At 46.5% G+C, this 25299-nt stretch overlaps 1 protein-coding gene across 1 annotated transcript in view; it reads left to right on the forward strand.

Annotated features, from left to right (window-relative positions):
* Positions 1 to 25299, forward strand: part of mapkbp1 (mitogen-activated protein kinase binding protein 1) — a 394016-nt gene that overhangs the window by 20778 nt on the left and 347939 nt on the right. Inside the window, exon 2 of the mRNA XM_086003669.1 lies at positions 5105 to 5196. Coding sequence (XP_085859795.1) covers positions 5105 to 5196 — 92 coding nt within the window. The remainder of the gene's footprint in view (positions 1 to 5104; positions 5197 to 25299) is intronic.

The following is a 25299-nucleotide window of genomic DNA, read 5'->3' on the forward strand; positions in this document are numbered from 1 at the left end:
CTGACGATGAGTATGTCATCGAGGTAGACGAAAATAAACTTGAGGCCCCGAAGTACGGAGTCCATCAGGCACTGGAAAGCCTGTGCGGCATCCTTCAGTCCAAACGGCATCCGCAGAAATTCGAAAAGGCCGAATGGGGTGATGACTGCAGTTTTTGGGACGTCTTGCAGGTGCACGAGGACCTGGTGGTAGCCACGGACAAGGTCGACTTTGGGGAAAAAATGTTATTTCCCGCCAAATGGGCAGAGAAATCTTGGATATGAGGGATCGAGTACCGATCAGGAGTAGTGGCGTCGGTAGTCGCCGCATGGCCGCCATCCGCCGCCAGGTTTCGGGACAATGTGTAGAGGTGAAGACCAGGGACTATTCGACTGGCGAATAATCCCTAACCGTTCCATCGTGGCGAACTCTGCTTTCGCAGCCGCGAGCTTGCCAGGTTCGAGGCGCCGGGCCCGTGCGTAGACCGGGGAGCCAGTAGTGGTGATGTGATGTTCGACACCGTGTTTCGTGGCCGTGGAGGAGAAGGTTGGTCTGGTCAGGTCTGGGAAATCTCCTAGCAGGCGAGCGAACTCTTCCGGAGGCGGGAACGCACAGGAGACGGTGTGCGACATGGCGTTACTTCGGTGGCAAGGGATGGAGTGGAACGTGGCCGCATTGATTAAACGGCGGTGCCTTACATCAACCAGGAGGCCGTTGGCGCACAAGAAATCCGCACCGAGGATGGCTTGCGAGACCTTGGCCGTGATGAATTCCCAGCAAAACCGCTGGCCGCCGAAACACACCTGGACCCGCCGTCTGCCGAAGGTCCGAATAGCCCCGCCATTAGCCGCCTCGAGGGAGAGGCCGTGCCTCCCAGCTTGTATATCAAGATTTGATGCGGGTAGGATGCTACACTGCGCCCCGGTGTCGCAGAGGAAACGTCGGCCAGAGAGGGAGTCGGTGATAAAAAGAAGCTTTTCAGCATTTCCGATTGCCATCACAGCCGCGGGGCGCCCGTTAGAGCCGGTCCTCTTTTGCCAGAGTTGATGGGTTTTTTTGGGCGAGAAGCTGCAGGGAGGGCGGCAACATCTTGCTTTCGCGCCAAAACGGGCGTGGTAGAAGCACAACCCCGCAGGTTGAGCAGCTGGGGCGGCGTCTGTGGGGGATGGGCGCCTCGTGGCAGCGCAGTACTGCTGCATCACCGCGAAGATCTTGTCTGCTTCGGCAGCAAGCGCTGCGCAGCCTGTGACTTCAGACCGGGCCAGGGCAGCTTGTACTGGCTCCGGTAACTGACTGAGGAAGAGCTCCCTAAAGAGGAAGCATTCCGGTTCGGAGCCAAGGAGCATGAGCATTTGGCTCATGAGCTCAGACGGCTTGGAGTCCCCAAGGCCGGGCATAGCGAGCAGTCGGCGGGCACGCTCCGCCTTCGTGAGCCCGAAGACCTGTAACAACCGCGCCTTGATTGTTTCATACTTGCGGTCGTCCGGGGGGTTCTCAAGCAGGCTGACGATCCGCGAGGCGGTGGAGCTGTCGAGTGCGGAGACCACGTAAAAGTAACGGGTCTGATCCGCAACGATGTTCCGTAGTGCAAACTGGGCTTCGACCTGGACGAACCACAAGGTCGCTTGTTGCTCCCAGAATTGCGGTAGCTTCAACGCAATGGCGCTTGTTTCCATGCTTCGTTCCTTCTGCGAAAACCGTTCACAAAAGTCGGGGTCACCAATGTAGGAATGTCTAGTTCCTATCAAGAGACTGAGGTCAACTCAGGCGATCAACAAACGATGTTTAATATAAAACAAACTGAGTTTAACAAACCAATGCATGAGAACTACGAAAACAGGTCTAGTCAGTTTGGAGGCTCCACGAGGACTGCTTGGGCGGTCCCGTGGCTGGCGTCATGACGTCATCACGTTTTTCCCGCCGATGGGGGATCACGTGATGAACGGCGTGACGTCATCGCGTTTGCCCGCACTCTTAAAGGGACCGCGCTCTGTACATGCAAACAGTATATACAAAGATACAGACTCAGGCTGTAGTTAACATATTGTTAAAGGGAATTATATACATTTGATCGGAGTCCCTTAGTGGCTTCGCCACAATACTCTATTTGACTCTATATGTATGAGGTACCATGACAGTGTGCCAAGCAGCCTGTAGCCCTATGTGGTGCAAGCCATGATGTAAGAGTTGATGGAGCACTAATTTTTCAGTGAGGAGCTGATCTGCAGGCTGGACAAAATTAGGGGCTGGGTTGAGCGTTAGATATTCCTTTTTCGCAAGCACATTGCGTTGGGTATTCCTGGTTTAGAAGCACATTGCGTTGGGTATTCCTGGTTTTGAAGCACATTGCGTTGGATATTCCTGGTTTAGAAGCACATTGCGTTTTGTATTCCTGGGTTAGAAGCAAATTACTTTGGGTATTCCTGGTTTAGAAGCACGTTGCATTGGGTATTCCTGGTTTAGATGTACATTGCGTTGGATATTCCTGTTGTAGATCGCATAAATATAAAACATATCTGAATTTACAATGGTCTCCAAATATCTATGAATATACAGTTGTGCAGTGGCTTCATAATATGTGTGAATGTTCACCTGTATGTACAATGGATTCATAAAATATGTCTGGGAATGTTCTATTTTAAACACCATTGAACGATATTTCCGTTTCTCACACCTTGTGCCCTCTGCAAGCGAAATTACGAGTTATACATAAATACTGTGGCTACAATAGCAGGTCAGAGACTAGGTATTCTGTGGCGAATGTCTCAACTCCTGATTCCCCAAAGCCTATCCACCATCTATGAGGCACAAGTCAGGAGTGTGATGGAATACTCTCCACTTGCAGCTCCAACAACACTCAAGAAGCTGGACACCATCCAGGACAAGGCAGCCCGCTTAATTGGCACCCCGTCCACCACCTTAAACATTCACTCCCTCCACTACCGGCACACGGTGGCTGCAGTGTGTACCATCTACAAGATGCACTGCCGCAACTTGCCAAGGCTTCTTCCAAACCTCCCAAACCCACGACCTCTACCACCTAGAAGGACAAGGGCAGCAGGCGCATGGGAACAACATCACCTCCAAGTCACACACCATCCTGACTTGGTAATATATCACCATTCCTTCATAGTCGCTGGGTCAAAATACTGGAACGCCCTACCTAACAGCACTATGGGAGTACCTTCACCACACTGACTGCAGTGGTTCAAGAAGGCAGCTCACCACCACCTTCTCAAGGACAAACAGAAATGGGCAATAAATGCTGGCCTTGCCAGCGACGCCCACATCCCAGGAACGAATAAAAAAAATTGTGTCTAGGAAATTGTGGGCAAGGGTACTGCTGAACTGACAGATTTTTGGCAATAGTCGATCTGATACAGTAGTATGTTTAAACAATCATTCCTGCAGACAGGTGCTGTCCTGTGTTTATTTTTCCTCCCTTTTTTTCTCCCGTCCAGTTGCCTCCCATCCTCTTCTGCAGGCAGCTCAAGCTAGGCTCACTTTCACGGTAGTTGCGTTCCTTTGGTCAGCTTGCCTGAGTAGTGTGCGAGCCTGGGTTGTGAGTGGGGGAGGGTAGGTAAGTGAAGTCCAGGGTAGAGTAGATGGTTCATGGTCGGTGGAAGCAGAGGATTTTATTGGCCAAATAGCTTTTATCTCATTCTGTGGTTAATGATGCATTTAGGAATTCCTGGAGGCATCCTGATTACCTGCCCCTCGCTCAGTGTCATGGGATTGCTACACTTTCTGTCCTCTTTTGATGCATAGCAGAGAGTGCAGGCTCAGTGAGCTGTGTTTGCCCTGGGGCCAGGCAGTTGGCTTGGCCGTGCTATTCCATGGTGGGCCAACTTGTCAGTCATCTTGGGTGAGAGCAGTTCTCATTACCATCAGTGTATTGTTCCCAGGGTTCCAAATAAATGGTGATGTTTGTGACTAAGGTGCCTAATTTTGTAAGAAGAAGCTTGCTGCTCTCGTCGCATGCCTCACAGTGGCTTCTGACTTCCTGCTTGTTGTAAGTGTTTGGTAACTGGCTGGTTAGAATTGTGTGAGGCAGAACATAATTGGTTTCCCCTCACCTCTGGTAACGAGGTCCCCTGGGATGACATTCCTTAACACGCTCAGGAAATTGGAAATATGACACTACCAACCATGGTGTAGTTCTGTCTTTCATACATGTTTTGTGGTGTTGCTGCTAACACGGTTCTCAACAACGATGTGCATTTATATAATGTAATAAAGGGTCCCAAGGTGCTTCAATAAGAATATAAGAACATAAGGATTAGGAGCAGGAGTATGCCATATAGCACTTCGAGCCTGCTCCACCATTCAGTAAGATCATGGCTGAGCTTCGACCTCAATTCCACTTTCCCGCCCGGTCCCCATGAGTCCAAAAATTGATCTATCTGAGCCTTGAATATGCTCAATAACTGAGCATCCACAGCTGTTAGCAGGCAACGTTTGACACCAAGCCACATGAGATATTAGGACAGGTGATCAAAGAGGAAGGTTTTAAGCAGCTTCTCAAAGGAGGAGAGAGATGCAAAGAGGTTTAGGGAGGGAATTTTAGAGCTTAGCGGCTAGACAACTAAAGCTACAGATGCCAATGACGGGGCGAAGAAAATCGGGGATGTGCAGGAGGCCAGAATTAGAAGAATTCAGAGTTCTTGGAGGGTTATAGGCTGGAGGAGGCTACAGCGATAGAGAGTCGGCGAGGCCAACGTAGGGATGAGAATTTTAAAATCGTGGCTCTTGGGGACCGGGAGCCATTGTAGGTGTGCGAGCATAGAGGTGATGGGTGAATGGATTCAAATTAGGATACGGGCAGCAGAGTTTTCGATGAGCTCAAGTTTACGGAGGGTGGAAGATGGGAGGCCGGCCAGCAAGCCGGCGACAATAACCTTGTGGCCAATGTGGTTGTGCCATGGATTATTTTTTTCTCTTGTTGATCTTTTGTCCAACACAAAGACGACGGATTGGCCCGTGTGACTCCCCACGCATAATACAACACACTTACTGCTAAATAATTATCAGTTAGGCTGATTGATTGGATTCCCATGTCCTTTTGGTCTAGGGTGGTCTTCTTATTCTTGATAACCTGTTACAGCGTGTGTTTACCTCTCTGCAGGTGACTCTGGAGAAGGTGCTGGGCATCACAGTCTCTGGAAGCAGTGGACTTGCGTGCGACTCGAAGACGGGACTCGTGGCCTATCCGTCAGGGTAAGTGGGTGTTCACGTGGAGATTGACTCAGAGTCTTGTTACCTTTAAACTACACGATTGTCCAGCCTGGCATCTATTGCATTTTTCAACCAGTAATTCTTTTTTTTTTATTTGTCAACGTAATTTCCCTCGCTACTGCGTTTGTGTATGATTGTGTCTAGATAATGAAATGCTCAAGTGTTTGGGAAGCTAAGTGTGTTGGACCTGATAGTGACCTAAAGCAGGGTAATGGTTACTCACTGTAACTGTACAGAGTCCCTGTTTATTCAGCAGGGTAAGGGTTACTCACTGTAACTGTACAGAGTCCCTGTTTATTCAGCAGGGTAAGGGTTACTCACTAACTGTACAGAGTCCCTGTTTATTCAGCAGGGTAAGGGTTACTCACTGTAACTGTACAGAGTCCCTGTTTATTCAGCAGGGTAAGGGTTACTCACTAACTGTACAGAGTCCCTGTTTATTCAGCAGGGTAAGGGTTACTCACTAACTGTACAGAGTCCCTGTTTATTCAGCAGGGTAAGGGTTACTCACTGTAACTGTACAGAGTCCCTGTTTATTCAGCAGGGTAAGGGTTACTGACTAACTGTACAGAGTCCCTGTTTATTCAGCAGGGTAAGGGTTACTCACTGTGTAACTGTACAGTGTCCCTGTTTATTCAGCAGGGTAAGGGTTACTCATTGTGTAACTGTACAGAGTCCCTGTTTATTCAGCAGGGTAAGGGTTACTCATTGTGTAACTGTACAGAGTCCCTGTTTATTCAGCAGGGTAAAGGTTACTCATTGTGTAACTGTACAGAGTCCCTGTTTATTCAGCAGGGTAAGGGTTACTCACTGTGTAACTGTACAGAGTCCCTGTTTATTCAGCAGGGTAAGGGTTACTCATTGTGTAACTGTACAGAGTCCCTGTTTATTCAGCAGGGTAAGGGTTACTCACTGTAACTGTACAGAGTCCCTGTTTATTCAGCAGGGTAAGGGTTACTGACTGTAACTGTACAGAGTCCCTGTTTATTCAGCAGGGTAAGGGTTACTCACTGTAACTGTACAGAGTCCCTGTTTATTCAGCAGGGTAAGGGTTACTGACTGTAACTGTACAGAGTCCCTGTTTATTCAGCAGGGTAAGGGTTACTCACTGTAACTGTACAGAGTCCCTGTTTATTCAGCAGGGTAAGGGTTACTCACTGTAACTGTACAGAGCCCCTGTTTATTCAGCAGGGTAAGGGTTACTCACTGTAACTGTACAGAGTTCCTGCTCAGTTAACAAGGGAAGAGTAAAATTCAGTTCTTCTACCCTTTCAGATAGAAATGTCGGCACTGATTCCAAGTTGACCAGTCTGTGTGCATGTTTTTTTTTGCTATGGTAATGAGATAAAATATAATCACATGTCACACTGCTGAAGCAGGAGATGGTGGGGGAAGGGCTAGTCAGTGATAGTGAGCTGTGTTAAAGGCCTCAAGGTAGTTGATGACAAATGGGAATTGGTGAATAATTGAAAAAGGGTTTCATACTTAATCTATGCGTGTGCACGCACAGCATTCTCTCTGATTCTGTCTCAGATGTCGGAGTAGGCCCTGATGACGCGTTCTTTCTCTTTGACTCGTTCACTCTTTCTGTGTGCGCGTGAGGGGAGGATTTTCAACTTGCTGCCCGGGCGTAAAGCTGGCGTGAATCAGGCGCTCGATTTTCCTTTCCACTGGGAGCCACCTAGCGATTTGTGAAGGTTGAAAGCCAGACCAAAAATAAACCTGTTCTTCCAGTGTTGCATTGTGTATGTAAAAAAAAATTGACTGCGCTTACACAGAGCAGCGTACAGTTGCATGCTTATGCACATAGATATGATCAGTTGTTTCGTACACAACCGCAGCCAATTTTTTTAATGTCCTTTCAGCTGCCTTCATTGTAGTTCACTGGGCCTGATGGCCTTTAAAGCTGGGTGATAATTTTATTGGTGACTCGTTGCTGAGGGTTTGAACAATGATTGAACTGAGCATTTATAACCTGGATTTCACAGCGTCGTACGCCAGTAGTGCGTTTAGTTGAATTTTTATTAGAAATGCTGGACGTTCCATGGCCTCGCCCCTCCAAATCTCTAACCTCTTCCAGCCCTACAACCCTCCAAAATCTCAGCGCTCCTCCTTTGGCCTCTTGTACATCCCCTACTTCCTTCACCCTACCATTAGCGGCCGTGCCTTCAACTGTCTAGGCCCTCTAGAATTCCCTCTCTACCTCTCCCTCCTCTTTGAAGCTGCTCCTTAATCCCAGTTGTTTGGCCCAGCCCATCCTAATAGCTCCTTCTTTGGCTTGGTGTCAATTTTTGTCTGATTACACTCCTGTGAAGCGCCTTGGAACGTTTTACTATTTTAAAGGCGTTACATAAATGTAAGTTGTTGGGACTGAGGAGATGCCCTCCATTATGGGTACCATGGTAACTGATCTCTTGAAGACTTCCAAAACCTTTTTTAAAGCCCTTTTGACCTTTGTTGGACTAGACCCTTCCGTAGCTGATGTGGTTTCTAGTCACTAATCTGAAGCTGGTTGTTAAGAGTTACATGGTGTCGTGTATTGATTGCGAGTTTGACACCAGTCAATACGGTAATGTAATGTGCAATGCATTATGGGAATTACCAGGGAAAGCAGCAGTCAGCCATTTTACCAATAAAGTAAAGATCACAGTTAGAAGCCTGTCTGCCTGACTCTGATTTAATTCGACGTATCTACATGCTTGATTGAACATATTAAAGCATAGATACAACATTGGCGACGAGGATAACGGACAGAATCTTTTTTAAAAAGGTAGTTGCCCAAGTTTTAGTTAGCTAGGATGGAGAAGACCGGCATTCAAAATTTTGCAAGTTTCGCCGAGCCAGCCACGTTGGGTCCAAGATGGACGAGGTGGTTAACGCCTTTTGAGCTTTATGCTGACGGCAAAGGACTCATTATCAACGATACCTCTACAGCTGCCACAAAGCAAAGGAGAAGAGCTCTACTTCTACACCGAGCAGGACCAGATGTCCAGGATATCTTTTCGACTCTACCGGACACAGGAGAGCCAGCAGACTACACGGCGGCGGTTAGTGCTTTGAATCACTACTTCGTGCCCCAGGTCAACGCAGCATTTGCTAGACAGACTTTTCATAAGTTGTCCCAGAAGGCAGGTGAGACTGTGCAACAATTTGCTACTCGCTTGCGGCAGGCTGCTAAAGACTGTGCTTTTGCGGGGGCTGTGGATAATCAAATAAGAGACGCTATCCTGAGTAGGTGTACGTCAGCCTATGTGCGGAGGAAATTGCTAGAGGAAGGGCAAGGTCTAACGCTCACCCGCACGTTACAATTGGCCTCACAATGTGAAAACGTCAAGGAGCAGATGTCAGCCATGTCATGTACAGAGAAGGCGGAGACAGATACTGTTCGTCGTGTTACACAGAAAAGAGGGTATTATGCGAAAAGCTCGACAGAGAAACCAAAGGGAAATGGCGATAGGAACGAAAGGAAATGTTACAGATGTGGACACACAGACCACATGGGCAGAGATCCGAAATGCCCAGCACGCGGACAAACGTGTCATAAGTGCAAGGGAAAGGATCATTTCTCCAAAGTATGCCGCACAAAGGGTACAAAGAAACACAGTGTGAACAATGTAGAGGAACAAAATAACTGCATTTGCTGTTACTGGAAATAACGTGACAGAGAGACTTACCTTTTGTGTGGGGGGAGTAAACCTGAGAATGTTAATTGATTCAGGTGCAACTAATAATGTGATAGATGAGAATACATGGGAAGGATTAAAGTCAGAACACATTAAGTGTCAGTCACATGTCCCTAAGACAGAGAGAAAGTTATTCTCTTATGCTTCTAGCCGACCACTGTCAGTTAAAGGTGTATTCACATGTGGGATTACAATAGGTAAGAGAACTGAACAGGCGGAGTTCATTGTGGTTAAAGGCCATGGAGAACCGCTGCTAGGAAGGGAGACCGCCATGAAACTGGGAGTTTTAAAAATAGGCGCAGATGTCTCAGCTGTGGTAGATGTAAGACAGCTACTAGAACAGCGGTATCCAAAGGTGTTCCAGGGAGTAGGAAGGCTGAACACAAAACAGATCAGTTTGTATATCGACCCACAAGTGAAGCCTGTGGCCCAGCCACTCGGGCGTATACCATTTAACTTAAGGGGGGCAGTAGAAGTCAAAATAAAACAATTGAGGGACATGGACATTATCGAACCTGTAACTGGTCCCACCCCATGGGTAAATCCTGTGGTTATTGTACCAAAAGCGGATAAGGATGTAAGGTTATGCCTAGACATGAGACGAGCAAACCAGGCAATAGTCAGGGAATGATATCCAATCCCCACCGTTGATGAGATACTCCAAGATATGAACGGCTCGACGGTGTTTAGTAAGCTAGACCTGAAATGGGGTTATCACCAGCTGGAACTGACCCCTGAGTTACGAGAAATCACAACGTTTGCAGTACATAATGGAGTATACAGGTACAAGAGGCTGATATTCGGTGTATCTTCAGCTAGTGAGCAATATCAGCACGAGATAGCTAATGCCTTAGCTGGAATAGAGGGTGTTGAAAACATCTCAGATGACATTATCATGCATGCACACGACCAGGAAACGCACGACAGACGCACGCTGTCATGACCAGACTAATGGAAAGTGGACTGACACTAAACTCGGAGAAGTGCCAATTCAACATGGACCGATTGATTTTCATGGGAATCCTGTTGTCTGAAAAGGGCATCGGACCAACAGCAGAGAGAGTGCGAGCGGTGGCAGAAGCTCGGGAACCAGAGAATGCTACAGAGGTGAGGAGTTTCTTGGGACTCGTTGGGTACAGTGGCAGATTCATTCCACAATTTGCAACGCTATCAGAGCCACTGCGACACCTGACGAGGAAAGACACACCATTTAAATTTGGATCACAACAGAGACAGTCATTCAGTGCACTCAAGGAAGAGTTGGCCAGAGCCGGCCCTTTAGCATATTTTGATAAGGACGCACCAACCAAGGTGATAGCAGATGCCAGTCCTGTAGGTTTAGGTGCAGTACTAGTTCAGGACCAACAGGGACAAGAGGTGCCAATATGCTATGTAAGTCGTAGTTTAACAGACTGTGAGAGGAAATACTCTCAAACAGAGAGAGAGGCCTTAGCTCTTGTATGGGCTTGTGAGAGGCTGCATCCATATGTGTATGGCCGAAAATTTAACTTGGTAACTGACCATAAGCCATTACAAGTGATATACGGCCCACACTCTAAACCCTGTGCCCGTATAGAGAGATGGGTACTTAGATTACAGCCGTACGATTTTAAGGTGATACACAGTCCAGGCAGGCAAAACATTGCAGACCCACTGTCACGATTGCTGGGGGAGACAGCAAAACAGGAGAGACATTCTCATGGCTCAGATGAATACGTGAGATTTGTAGCTGTGAGTGCGACACCAAAAGCACTCACTACTAGAGAGGTGGAGGAAGCCTCTGCTACCGACCCAGAGCTGATTGAGGTACGGAAAGCAATCACAAACGGACATTTTGAGAACTGTAAAGCTTATGCAGCAATTGCAAACGAGCTGTGCGTAGTGGGGTACCTAGTTCTTCGGGGAACACGCATCGTGCTACCCACAGTGTTACACGCACGAGCCCTGGTGTTAGCACATGAAGGACACTTGGGAATAGTTGGAACAAAGCAACATCTCAGAACCAAGGTTTGGTGGCCTGGCATGGACAAGGCAGCTGAAAAACACAGTAAAGCGTGCCACGGCTGTCAGATAGTAGCCAGACCCGACCCACCTGAACCATTGAGACCAACACCATTACCGGAGGGCCCCTGGCAGGATGTAGCTATAGACCTACTGGGACCCTTGCCATCCAACCACTCCATTCTTGTGGTAGTTGATTATTATAGTCGCTACTATGAATACAACATCATGACCTCCACAACAACAGAGAAGGTTATTGATAGTTTAGAGTCAATCTTCAGCCGTCATGGTTTGCCAATCACCTGCAAATCTGATAATGGTTCCCAATTCAGATCTGAATTATTCAAAAAATACTGTGAAAACAACGGGATCAAACACCTGAAAACGACAGCAAAATGGGCTCAGGCTAACGGAGAAGTCGAGCGCCAGAATGCATCGCTGATGAAGAGAATCAGAATTGCTCAGTCAGAAGGACTAGATTGGAAACGTGAACTTAGAAAATATGTGACTGTGTACAGGAGCATTGAACATGCCACGACAGGAAAGAGCCCGGCAGAGCTGCTCTTTAAATGGAAAATGAGAGGAAAGCTGCCAGGCATCACAGAGTCGCGCGCAGACATGGAAGTACGTGACCGGGACGCAGAACAAAAAAGCAAGTCCAAACTATACGCAGATGAACAGCGGAGAACACAATACTCAGAGGTGGAAGTTGGCGACACGGTGCTGGTACGGCAGGACAAAGTGGACAAGTTCACCGCTCCTTTTAATGCCACACCACACAAAGTTTTGAGTAAAACAGGGAGTCGAGTAGTAGTGGAATCTCCAGAAGGAGCACGCTACTCGAGAAACACTACGTTTGTGAAGAAATACAGAACCAATGGACCAAAGGAGACACAAGAGACTGAGGACAGTATAGTAGACCCTGACACACATACCACTGTGACACAGGCAATACCCACTGACACCAACATGTTAGACATACCCAATACAGCCAGACCTCAAAGGGTTAAAAGAAAACCCCAAAGACTGTCTGATTATGTCACAACATAAACTGTGTGAGAACTGCATGGGTGATGTTACATGTTTAAACCTGGGAATTATTTAGTTGTGTGGTAAGACACAAGTTTGTAAAAAGTTTATAATAAACCAAATAAGTTATGTAGTGTTAGTGTAATAAACTGTTTGTAAACTGCAAGTTTGTTTCCAAGGAAAAGGGGGATGTCGTATATTGATTGCGAGTTTGACACCAGTCAATACGGTAATGTAATGTGCAATGCATTATGGGAATTACCCAGGAAAGCTGCAGTCAGCCATTTTACCAATAAAGTAAAGATGACAGTTAAAAGCCTGTCTGCCTGACTCTGATTTAATTCGACGTATCTACATGCTTGATTGAACGTATTAAAGCATAGATACAACACATGGGAGCAGGCCTTTATACTGAGGCCTTCAGATTTTCCTTTTCCGTCCTTAATGAGAATGATGAATGGTATAATATCGATGGAGACACTCTTGGCCCCACAACATGCTGAGCAGGTCGATGATTTGAATAAGCTGACTTCTTTCTAGCCTGTTTCAGAGGAGTGTGGGGGGTGGGGGTCTTGAGAGAGGCTCCTAACTTTGTGATGACATTATTAGCTGCAAAATGGCTGCCACATGCATGCAACAGGGTGTGGAACGATTGAATTTGTGGGTAAGATGGAATGGCTGATTTCCTGCCAAAAGGAAATGAGGAAGGAATATCAAAAATGTTACTGAACTACTTTGTAAAGACACTTGCCCATTTTTGAGAATAAATGTCAAGGAAAACACCTCCCAGAGAGATTTACGTAGCCTTTTTCTGCGCTGTGTTTGACTGCATTAGCTCATTTGGTACAGATAGGGGTAAAATGGGACCAGTGCCTGGTAGATATGTCTTTGTAGATACGTCTTCGTACATCCACAATTCCCAACTGCACACTCCTGGTGTTTGCAGATATTTTGCCTGTGATATTATTAATGATGACATCACTGAAGATTTGGCTGTAGATTTGCTCAGCTGGAGTTTTAACATTGGGTTCATCTCAACAGATGAAACCGAATGGGGGAGGGGGGGATAAAGTCCAACTTGGCTGCTTTCAACCTACTCTTCAACACGTGGCTGTTACCTCACTTTACCATTGTGTCAGCCGTGGCTCAGTGGGTAACACTCTCTCGCCTTTGAGTCAGAAGGGGTGGGTTCAAGTCCCACTCCAGAGACTTGGGTGCAAAATATTGGCAGATACTCCTGGTGAGGGAGTACTGAGTGGGAGGGAGTGCTGCACTGACTGAGGTGCTGTTTTTCGGATGAGAAGTTAAACCGAGGCCCCACCTGCCCCCTCGGGTGGATGCACTATTCGAAGGCCGGTGTCCTGGCCAATAGTTATCCCTCAATCAACATTACTAACACTGATGATCTGCTCATTATCTCATTGCTGTTTGTGGGATCTTGCTGTGCACAAATTGGCTGCCGCATTTCCTACATTACAACAGTGACTACTCACCAGAAAGCACTTTGGAACATCCTGAGGTTGTGAAAGGCAATTTTTATCTGATTTCACACCTCCTCTCTTCAACTCTGCTTGGATGCCCTGCCTACTTTTTGTTTACTTTCCTGCTCAATCCGAAAGACGGCACCTCCGACAGTGCAGCACTTCCTCAGTAATTGCACTGAAGTGTTAGCCTAGTTTATGTGCTAGTGGAGGGGTGTGTGGGGTAATGGCTGAAGGAGCAGCCACCAATGGTAAAGCAAAGGGAGTGGGAAATAAATTTGAGAAGCATTATGGGGAGGCGATAGCTTAGTTAGGCTGGTGCACGGCCACGGTGATGTTTGAATACGAAGATGAGGGTCTTGAAATCAATTCACTGAGACATGGCAGTCGGTAGCGCTTGGCAAGGATTGGGGTGAGGGTCTGGGCCATGGCATTTTGAATCACTTGTACTCTATGGACTCGGGGAGACTGAAGGCAAAGGAGTCGGTTTCGGCAGCCTTGGGGGAAGAGGGTGGAGGCTGGCAACGTGTTCGAGGTGCAGGCCAACAGTTTTGGTAATGGGTTGGATGCGGAGGAGGAAGCTGAGCTTGTGGGTCGAGCAGTACACCAAGGTCTGCACCTCCCGACTTAGCCTGAGGTGGTAGCTGAGGAGGCCGACGGGCCACTGACTTGCAGCTTCCAGCAGGAGCCCAACAGGAGGGTTTCCCTTTTGTCGGCATTAAGCTGGAGGAAATTTCAGCCTCCTGCCAGTCTTAGTATCAGGCAGGCAGTTGGAAAGTAGGAGATTGATGAAAGAGGTAGAGACTGCAGAGATTTGTTTTGATACCCAGAGCACAGAATTTAACGACTTACATTGCCAGTTGGAGGTTAGATTCAGGGAAACACAAGACCGTCTCAACTACCAGTTCTGACAGAAACTTCACAAAAATACCACACGATTTTTTTTATTCCTGGCTCCTCCATAAATCCAAGTTCTTTTTAACGAAATAATAAAGCAATTTATTGTATGTGAAGCACTTTGGGACATTGCTGAGAGATGCGATATAAATGCAAGTTGTTTCCTTTAACCACGCATGCTTATCCAGAGGTTAGTCCAGGACTATGAGTTGAAGTGGTGAATGAGGATCACGAGGGTTAATTGTATTTGGTGTGTCTTTAACCATCTTGATACAAGCCTTGCAGATTACCATTGAGTGTTACATATGGGGAGCGTAAAGTAAGGAAGTGTGTATCAGAGGAAACCACAATGACTGATGGAGAGTCACAGAATTGCAATTTATAGAGCATCGTGGAAGGAACTGAGAAGGATGTTGTTACAATAATTGAATCAAAAGAGTTCAGATGACCTGCTGACCCATGAGAACGCAGTCTGAGCCTGCTCTGAACCGTAAAATTAAATGACAGGCTTGTTGCTGTCATCTATGTGGTATTTTGAACTCACGGTAAGATTTAAAGGGGCACCGTCTTCATGGGAAAAGCATTTGGCAAATTTTTTTGCCCATTTGTTTGGCAAGAAACATAGAAAAATAGGAGCAGGTGTAGGCCATTCCACCCTTCGAGCCTGCTCCGCCATTCAGTATCCGCCCTGCATCCAGTCTGTATAGCCCTGTCATAATTTTATACGTTTCAATGAGATCCCCTCTCATTCTTCTAAACTCTAGTAAATACAGACCTAGTCGACCCAATCTCTCCTCATACGACAGTCCTGCCATCCCAGGAATCAGTCTGGTGAACCTTCGCTGCACTCCCTCTATGGCATGTGACATGAATCAGTCATTCATGAAAGAAAGACTTAAGAAATAATACTGAGCGGCCTACGGGTGGCACTGTCCAGGGAGAGTATAAATACTCGGGCACGGGCCCAGCTTGCGCAGGACATTCTTAACAGGAGCTAGTGAAGGACACAACTAGACCTCCATGTTGTAAAACAGTTGATTAAAGCTTTGTTTAACGCTTAGACCAAGTGCCTAGTAGTTTTCTTACGTCAGCACGTATATCCTTTCTTGGGTAAGGAGACCAAAACTGCACACAGTACTCCAGGTGTAGTCTCACCAAAGCCCTGTACAACTGTAGTAAGACATCCGTGCTCCTATACTCAAATCCTCTTGCAATGAAGGCCAACGTACCATTTGCCTTCCTATCTGCTTGCTGCACCTGCATGTTGCTTTCAGTGATTGGTGTACAAGGACACCCAGGTCCCTTTGTACATCAGCATTTAAATAATACTCTACCTTTCTGTTTTTCCTACCGAAGTGGATAACTTCACATTTATTCACGTTTCCTACATCTGCCATGTATTTGCCCACTCACTAAACTTGTCTAAATTGCCTTGAAGCCTCTTTGCATCCTCCTCACAACTCACAATTCCACCTAGTTTCATGTCGTCAGCAAACTTGGAAATATTACATTTGGTTCCCTCATCCAAATCATTGATATATATTGTGAATAGCTGGGGCCCAAGCACTGATCCCTGCGGTACCCCACTAGTCACCGCCTGCCACCCCGAAAAAGACCCATTTATTCCTACTCTGTTTCCTGTCTGTTAACCAATTTTCAATCCATGCCACTATATTACCCCCAATCCCATGTGCTTTAAGTTTGCACACTATCCTCTTATGTGGGACTTTATCAAAGGCCTTCTGAAAATCCAAATACACCACATCCACTGGTTCTCCCTTATTTATTCTACCAGTTGCATCCTCAAAACACTCCAGTAGGTTTGTCAAACATGATTTCCCTTTCATAAATTCATGTTGACTTTGTCTAATCTCTTTGATATTTTCGAAGTGTCCTGTTATCACATCCTTTATAATAGACTCTAGCATTTTCCCTACTACTGATGTTAGGCTAATTTAGTAGATTGCACTTTAATGTTGTGTGTTCCCAGTTTTCTCTCTCCCTCCTTTTTTAAATCGTAGAGTTACATTTGCCACCCTCCAATCTATAGGAACTGTTCCATAATATCTAGAATTTTGGAAGATGACAACCAATGCATCCACTATTTCCATGGCTACCTCTTTTAGTACTCTGGGATGCAGATTATCAGGCCCTGGGGATTTATCAGCTTTCAGTCCCATTAATTTCTCCAGCACTTTTTTTACTAATACTAATTTCCTTTAATTCCTCCTTCTCACTAGACCCTTGGTTCCTTAGCATTTCTGGGAAGTTATTTGTGTCCTCTTCTGTGAAGGCAGAACCAAAGTATTTGTTTAATTGTTCTGCCATTTCCTTGTTCCCCATTATAAATTCTCCCGTTTCTGACTGTAAGGGACCTACATTTGTCTTCACTAATCTTTTTCTTTTTACATACTTGTATAAGCTTTTACAATCCGCTTTTATGTTCCTTGCAAGTTTACTCTCATACTCTATTTTTCCCCTCTTAATCAAACTCTTGGAAACATGACGCAGTTATGTAAATGCCTCACGGCAGTTTAGTCAGCGAGCGTATTCAGATTGATTGATTGGTACCAAAATGCATTTAGTAGATTGCACTTTAATGTTGTGTGTTGTGCTCCTTGTGTGAAACTCTTAATTTGCTCCTCGAATTGCTCCCATCACTCTTTTCAGGCCTGTGATGACCAGTATGTCATTCTAGTGCGACACAATTCAAAAATGCTCTCCCCAGACACAACCCAGGTTTGGAAGGGGGGAGAAAAAAGCCCTAATAATTTTACTGTTTTTCACAGTTCAGGTGGACGTATACATAACAAATTCACATACCTCTCATTCCAACTTACCGACATCCCAGCAGCAGCACTTCATTGTGTCACTTGCAGGGTAACTGGTGACTGCCATACATTAAAGATAAAGATTTGCCAAACATAGATAGACCATGCCCTTTAGGGAAAAGGAGAACAAGCAGTGTTGCATTTTAGAGTTAAACACATGGTCCTTGCTGGATGTTCATGCACCTCTCATCAGCGATGATCACTCTTTCCAGGAGCTGTGTGCCCTCAGTGTCATCATAGGATCAAGGGAATTGCTACACGAATAAAGACCACAGTCCCTCTAGCTCACCCTCTGCCATCCTGGTTGTCGCCTGATACAACAATAATGGAGTTGTTGACTAATCATAGCAATCAATCTTTGTCGATTATTCTACAACAGACCCAGACATGAGGTGAGGAAAACCCCAGTGGTGGAGAGCTTTGGGAACCATAGGTCCAAAGTCACCTGTTCCTCCCAAACTTGCTACACTTACCACACGTCATGTCTCAAATTACTCAGATACTGTATCCCAAAACATTATATTGTGAAAGAAATCTATTTAATTTGCAGTTGAATGCATCAATACTAACTGCTTCCACCATCTCCCAAAGGAGCCTATAAAAATGGCACCTTGCGTTAAGTCCAGCTTGCCAAAGATATCTTGCTTTGAATGGCTGTCAGATTACAAACTAATGTTACAACTTCAGTTGGCAGTGGAGCAGCTGAAACTGCTCAACAGCTATTTTGAGTGTAGGGTTTTGCAGTGAGGCACATCGCTGTTTGTGGGAGCTTGCTGTGCAGAAAATGGCTGCCATGTTTCACTGCATTACAACAGTGACTACACTCCAAAAAGTACTTCATTGACTGTAAAGTGCTTTGAGATGTCCGGTGGTCGTGAAAGGTGCTATATAAATGCAAGTCTGTCTTTTTATTTACCTCCCATAATTCAGTCAGCAGCCTCTGCAGAGAGCAGCTGCTGATTTTATAATCAATACAGAGCCTGCTTGTTTAAATCTGCTCCCAAACAGAAGGGCTGTGTATTTCTAACCACTGAGATCAGCACTGTGGGATCACTGGAGGTAAACACCTACTTCCTTGAGCGCGTACTTCTAAACTGAAGAATTATGTTTGGCATTGATGGAGATTTTTTTTCCCGGCTCACTCAAACCTGTGGCAGGGGCCTGTGACTGGTGTCATTGACGGGTGCGTGGAGGAGATTTGAGCCGGCAGATCAGCCCATTGATCAGCTGTTGCAATACCAGTTGCCACTACTGGCAAAAGCACCTTGTGAATAACAAAATGCTGGTAACACCAACTCCCATTTTCCAGGAAAATGCCCATGGATAATCAAGGACACGGATAAGGTAGATATAAATTAATTGAGGATCCACATTCTCCTTTTTTAAGATGTTCCTTAAACCAACACTTTGACCAAGCTATTGGTCACCTGTCCTAATGACTTTGGATTTGTTGTCAAATTTTCCTTCATAACACTCCTGTGAAGCGCCTTGGGATATTTTACTACTTTAAAGGCGCTGTATAAATGCAGGTTGTTGTGTGGTGCATCTTTCTCTGTCTCACTCTCACAGTCTTGTTGGCTTTCTCTCCCTCTTGTTTTCTCTTTCTCACACACTTACAGATAAACACACACACAAGTGAGTCTCTCAGTTGGGAATTCTATCCCTTGCTCGCTTTTTTTTCTTCTCCTACTCTCTCTGACTGAGCCTTTCACTGTCTCCACAGGAAGTTGATTTCCTGCATGTGTGGATTATTCACTGCTTATCGCTTCCTGTATTGCACATCAAGAGTTTTTGATGGTATTAATCATTACCTCGCTAATAAGTACCAGATGGGGACATTTGGGGGGGGGGGGGCACTGTCGCTGCCACCACTAATTCAGGCAGCGAAAGAAAGAAAGACTTGCATTTAAATAGCGCCTTTCACGACCTCAGGAGGTCCCAAAGCGTTTTATACCCAATGAAGTAATTTTTGAAGTGTAGTCACTGTAGTAATGTAGGAAACGCGGCAGCCAGTTTGCGCACAGCAAGGTCCAATGCGATAACGACCAGATAATCTGTTTTAGTGATGTTGGTTGAGGGATAAATATTGACCAGGACACTGGGGAGAACTCCCCTGCTCTTTGAAATAGTGCCATGGGATCTTTTACATTAACCGGATTTCTTTTACGTCCACCTGAGCGGGCAAACGGTGTCTCGGTTTAACATCCCATCCAAAAGACAGCACCTCTGACAGCGCGGCACTCCCGCAGGACTGCACTGGAGTGTCAGCCTAGATTCTCTAGAGTGGGGCTTGAACCCACAACCTCCTGACTCAGAGGCAAGTGTGCTGCCCACTGAGCCACAGCTAACACCTGTTCCAATTAGGAACTAATTTATTAATCATTTTAGTGTAGTTAACAGGATTTCTTTTTCACCTGGCATTGATTGCAGTGCACCCAATCACTTCCCACTGTGTAGAATCTCACCGGTCCAACCTCCCTTCATTCATTCCCTTTTGCTACAGGTTAATGGATACTCATGGAGTGTCTCTTTAGTCAGATGTACTCTACAAAGACGGAAGCTGATTTATGTTAAATCCATTCATGCTTGAGAGACCAGGAGCTGTGGAGGAGCAAAGGGATTTAGGTGTCCACGCATTCAAATCACTAAAAACAATCAAAAAGGCTAATGGAATATTGGCCTTTCTCTCAAGGGGATTGGAATTCAAAAGTGAGGAAGTGATGCTTCAGTTGTATTCTTCTTGGGCAGTCCCTCAGAACCGAAGATGACTTGCTTCCACATTAAAAATGAGTTCTCAGGTGACTGATGAGTCCAATGCGGGACCTACAGTCCCTGTCACAGGTGGGGCAGACGGTGGTTGAAGGGGTGCTTGGGTTGACATGCGCTCCTTCTGCTGTTTGCGCTTGGCTTCCGCTTGCTCCCGGCGAAGAGACTCAAGTATTCGGTGCCTTCCCGGATGCTTCTCCTCCACTTTTTAAGGTCTTGGGCCAGGGATTCCCAGGTGTCGGTGGGGATGTTGCACTTTTTCAAGGAGGCTTTGAAGGTGTCCTTGAAGCGTTTCCTCTGCCCACCTGGGGCGCTCTTGCCATGTCGGAGCTCCGAGTAGAGCGCTTGTTTTGGGAGTCTCGTATCGGGCATACGGACGATGTAACCCGTTCATCGGAGCCGATCGAGTGTGGTCAAAGCTTCGATGCTGGGGATGTTGGCCTGAGCAAGAACACTGATATTGGTGCGCCTATCCTGCCAATGGATTTGCAGGATCTTGCGGAGGCAGCATTGTTGGTACCTCTCCAGTGCTTTGAGGTGCCTGCTGTACATGGTCCATGTCTCTGAGGCATACAGGAGGGCGGGTATTACTACTGCTCTGTAGACCATGAGCTTGGTGCCGGGTTTGAGGTCCTGGTCTTCAAACACTGTCTTCCTCAGGCGACTGAAGGCTGCACTGGCACACTGAAGGCGGTGTTGGACTTCGTCATTGAAGTCTGCCCTTGTTGACAGTAGGCTCCCGAGGTATGGAAAGTGGGACATGTTGTCCAAGGCCTTGTCATGGATTTTGATAATCGGGGGGCAGTACTGTGTGGCAGGGGCAGGTTGGTAGAGTACCTTTGTCTTACAGATGTTTAGTGTAAGGCCCATGCTCTTGTATGCTTCGGTGAAGGTGTTAACAATAGTTTGGAGTTCGACCTCCGAGTGTGCGCAGTTGCAAGCATAGTCTGCATACTGTAATTTGACGACACAGGAAGGGACAACCTTGGATCTGGACTGGAGGCTGAACAGTTTCCCGTTTGTTCTGTAAATTAGCTTCACTCCAGCAGGGAGCTTACTGAGGGTGAGATGGAGCATTGCCGCAAGGAAGATCAAGAAGAGCGTTGGTGCGATGACACAGCCTTGCTTGACCCTGGTCCGTACATCAATTGGGCCTGTGGTGGAACCATTGGTCAGGATCACAGCTTGCATGTCGTCGTGAAGCAGGCGGAGGATGGTGACAAACTTTTGAGGGCAGCCGAATTTGAGGAGTACACTCCATAATCCCTCATGGTTAACAGTGTCAAAGACCTCTGTGAGGTCAAAGAAGGCCATGTACAGCGGTTGGTGCTGTTCCCTGCATTTCTCTTGTAATTGGCGCGTGGTGAAGATCATGTCCATTGTGCCCCTTAGTGGGCGGAATCTGCATTGAGACTCTGGGAGGAGCTCTTTAGCCACTGGGAGAAGGCGATTGAGGAGGATTCTTGTGATGACTTTCCCTGTGGCAGACAGCAGGGAAACTCCTCTGTAATTACCGCAATCGGACTTGTCACCTTTCTTGAAGATGGTCACAATTACGGCATCTCTGAGATCCCCTGGCATGCTCTCCTCCATCCAGTTAAGAGAAATGAGTTCATCAATTCACGCCAGTAGTGCTTCTCCGCCATGCTTTAGCACCTCGGCAGGGATTCCATCTGCTCCTGAGGCCTTGTTGTTCAGTTGTCGGATGGCCTTTTCAACCTCATGCCGGGCTGGGGTTGTGCTGAGGTGGTGGCGGGTAACATGATGCGGGATCGAGCTGAGGACACTCTCGTCGAAGACAGTCTCGGTTAAGGAGATCTTCGAAGTGCTCCTTCCAGCGGAGACTAACTGCTTCCCTGTCCTTGATGAGTACCTCTCCGTTCTTGGCCCGCAGTGGGGTAGGACCTTGGATGCTTGGGCCGTAGGCGGTCTTGACTGCGCTAAAGAATCCATTCACGTCATGGTTGTCGGCTAGCTGCTGGATCTCCTGCACTTTCTCCACCACCTGTTCTTTAGGTTGCAAGTTTTTTGTTGGACCTCCGCCTTCAGGCGTCTGTTATGCTGCTTTCTTGCTCTCGAGTTGTGTTGCTGTTTCCAGATCAGGAATGCCTTGCGCTTGCGGCTTACTAGCTCCTGGATCTCCTGGTCGTTCTTGTCGAATCAGTCTTGGTGTTTCCTGGTTGAGTGACCAAGCGTCTCTTCACAGGTGCTGATTATGGAGGCCTTGAGTGCAGACCAGATGCTGTGGGCACTCTGTGTCTATGCATCACTGGGAGTTGTCAGGTTGTTTGTGAGGCGCAGGCTGAATAGGGCTTTTTTTAGCGGGGTCTTTGAGTGCTTCAGCGTTGATTTTTCTGCGGTATTATTTCTGTTGCCGCTGCTGTTTTGGGGCTACATTGATGGAGATGACAGAGCGGATTAGGCGGTGGTCTGTCCAGCAGTCATCAGCTCCTGTTGTGGCACGGGTGATGCGGATGTCCTTGCGGTTCCCGGTATAGAGTCTTGGCCAGACGCCATCTGGAGTATTGTGTTCGGTATTGGACATTGCACCTCAGGAAACATATATTGGCCTTGGAAGGGGTATGGCGCAGATTCATCGGATTAATACCAGGTCTTTAATGGTTAAATTATGAGGCAAGGTTGCATTAACTTGGCTTGTAGTCCCTTGAGTTAGAATTCAGAACAAGGGTGTACAACCTTAAAATTAGAGCTAGAAGTGAAATTAGAAAGCACCTCTTCACACAAAGGGTAGTAGAAATCTGGAACTCACTCCCCCAAAAGACTGTGGATGCTGGGGATCAACTGAAATGATCAAGACTGAAATTTCTGATGAAGGGTCCCAGACCTGAAACGTTAACTCTGTTTCTCTCTCCACGGATGCTGCCTGGCCTGCTGAGTATTTCCAGCATTTTCTGTTGTTATTTCACTAAAATTTTGTTGGGTAAAAGATATTTAGGGATATGCAGGTAAATGGGGTCTGCTAGGATCTAATGGTGGAACAGACGACCGACTCCTGCTCCTATGTTGAGGGAAAATTGATCTCAAATTGGACTTCCACCTTCCTTTTCCCCAGGCATACATGTGACCGAGCAGCTGGCATCGAGTCTGTAATCGTAGACAGCCATCTTTATTTTCACTGAGGGAACTGACTGACTACCTTCAGACCTTCCGTTGCCATTCTTTAAAAACCGTAGTGAGTATTGACACCACTGTCAGCCAATGAGTTGGAGGCGGCGTGGGACTTAATAATAGAATCATAGAATAGTACAGCACAGAAGGAGGCCATTTGGCCCATTGGAGTTATGGCAGGATTTACAGCAAACAGTCTATCTTGCAGTCTATTTACTGAAACAGAACTCGTGACCGAAATTACAGCATGGTCCCCTGATAAAAGCACGATTATTTCCCCAGTAAAATGCAGTGAGTGGAGGATAGTTCCATAATACAAATTCTGTGCATAAAATCAATCCCAGTTACTTACAGCAGTGCAGTCTCCAAGCGTGATTGATGGGAAGAATTACCCAATCATTTCCATTCTGGCCAGGAATAGTGATGTCACTGCATGCAACCTTTTAAAAATAGCTCTTCAGACTGTCCTCTGCCGTTTCCAACATGAGAATAAAGGGGGTTTGTCATAGAAATCACTATAATTAGCGCCCACTCTCCTGAATTGTGATTGCCACAATTATATGTTGCGATCAACACAGCAGAACCCCTCTCAGTAATCGCTTGTACCGATTTTGGAAAGATGCTTCCTTGTGACGTATTTGTGGTTTTAGTACTGAACTTAAACACTAGTGTAGTGTGGAATCTCGTGTGCCAGGTGTCTGCATTGATCTTGTAGTGTGGTGGCGCAGTGCGTTGGAATTCCAGTGCGTTGTGGTGCGAAGTGGGGGCCCATCCCTGAGGTTTCCCACACCATGGTTGTTCTTTCATAGTATCGAATCCCTTATTGATTTCAAATACCTTGATTAGATCACCCTTCAACCTCCTCAACTCAAGGTAATACAAGCCCGGTTTATGCAACTTGCCCTCATGATTTAATCCTTTAACACCCAATATCATTCTGGTGACTCTGCAGTGTACCCCCGCCAAGACCAGTATATCCTTCCTGAGGTGCGGTGCCCAAAATTGAATGCAGTGCTCCAGATGGGGTCTGACCAAGGCTCTGTACAACTGAAGCATCACTTCCTCACTTTTGAATTCCAACCCCCTTGAGATAAAGGCCAACATTAGTCTTTCTAATTACTTTTTGTACTTGTGCATAAGCTTTTAGTAATTTGTGTATCTGGATATTAAATCCCTTTGTTGCTCCACAATGTCTAGTCTCTCGTCATTAAGAAAATATTCCGATTTGTCCTTCTCAGATCCAGAGTAGAGGACCTTACACTTCCCCACATTAAACTCCATCTGCCGTAGCTTTGCCCACTCACTACTTCCCTCTGTAACTTCCTGCTCCCATCTACGCAACTTACTGTGCCTCCTAACTAAGAGTCATCTGCAAACTTTGATATACAGCTCTCTCTCTCTTCCTTCTTTCATAGTGAAAAGCTGATGCCTTAGTACAGGGGAACACCACTTGTCACATCCCGCCAATCAGAGAACAAGCCCGTTATCCCTCCTCCCTGTCTCCTACCTCCCAACTAATTACTGACCCATGTCACAAGGTTAGCTCCAATTCTGTGCACTCTCATTTTTGTTGATAATCTCTTGTGCGGAACCTTATCAAATGCCTTTTGGAATCCATATAGACAGCATCCATAGACACTCCCCTATCCACCATGCTAGTGACCTGCTCAGAAAATTCAACTAGATTAGTCAGACATGACCTGCCCGTCGCAATCCATGCTCTCTCTCTTTGATCAATTCATTCCATAATCTCTCTACTTTCTTCTTAAGGGGAAACAACCCACAACCAAAGACGAGGAAGTCCTACCTCAATCCCACCCAAGACTCCTGCTGCGATCATCAGGCAACCACCTCAGAACCTCCTATCAGTGTAGGCAAAGATTGAAAGGGCACCAAGAGGAGCCCCATGCTTGTAAACAGCTGGTAGATTGCCAGATTTGCTGTCGGTAAAAATATTTTTGTCGCTGACAGGATACGTGCAGAATGATTTGGAACAAGGTGGTGGGATGTCTATGTGGAGGAGTGGCATGATGTGCTCCTAATGGGAGCCTTGGTGGTTGTGCTGGAGAGCTACATGTCAGTCCGTGACTGAATTGAGTTTGTTGCCGGATTGGATAGCATGAAGGCAGCACTCAATTGGGCAAGTGGCCTTGGATCTTAGTCAGTTGAAGCTCTCCTTTATAACCTTTGCCAACAATTGTCTGGCAGCTGGCACAATCCAGTATTTCTTTGTGAGAGAGGTGTGCAGGCTCCTGAAGCATTGCCGAG

This window comes from Somniosus microcephalus, chromosome 12, assembly GCF_052327205.1.
Source record: "Somniosus microcephalus isolate GS21.2 chromosome 12, FLI_Smic_1.0, whole genome shotgun sequence".
NCBI lineage: Eukaryota > Metazoa > Chordata > Chondrichthyes > Squaliformes > Somniosidae > Somniosus > Somniosus microcephalus.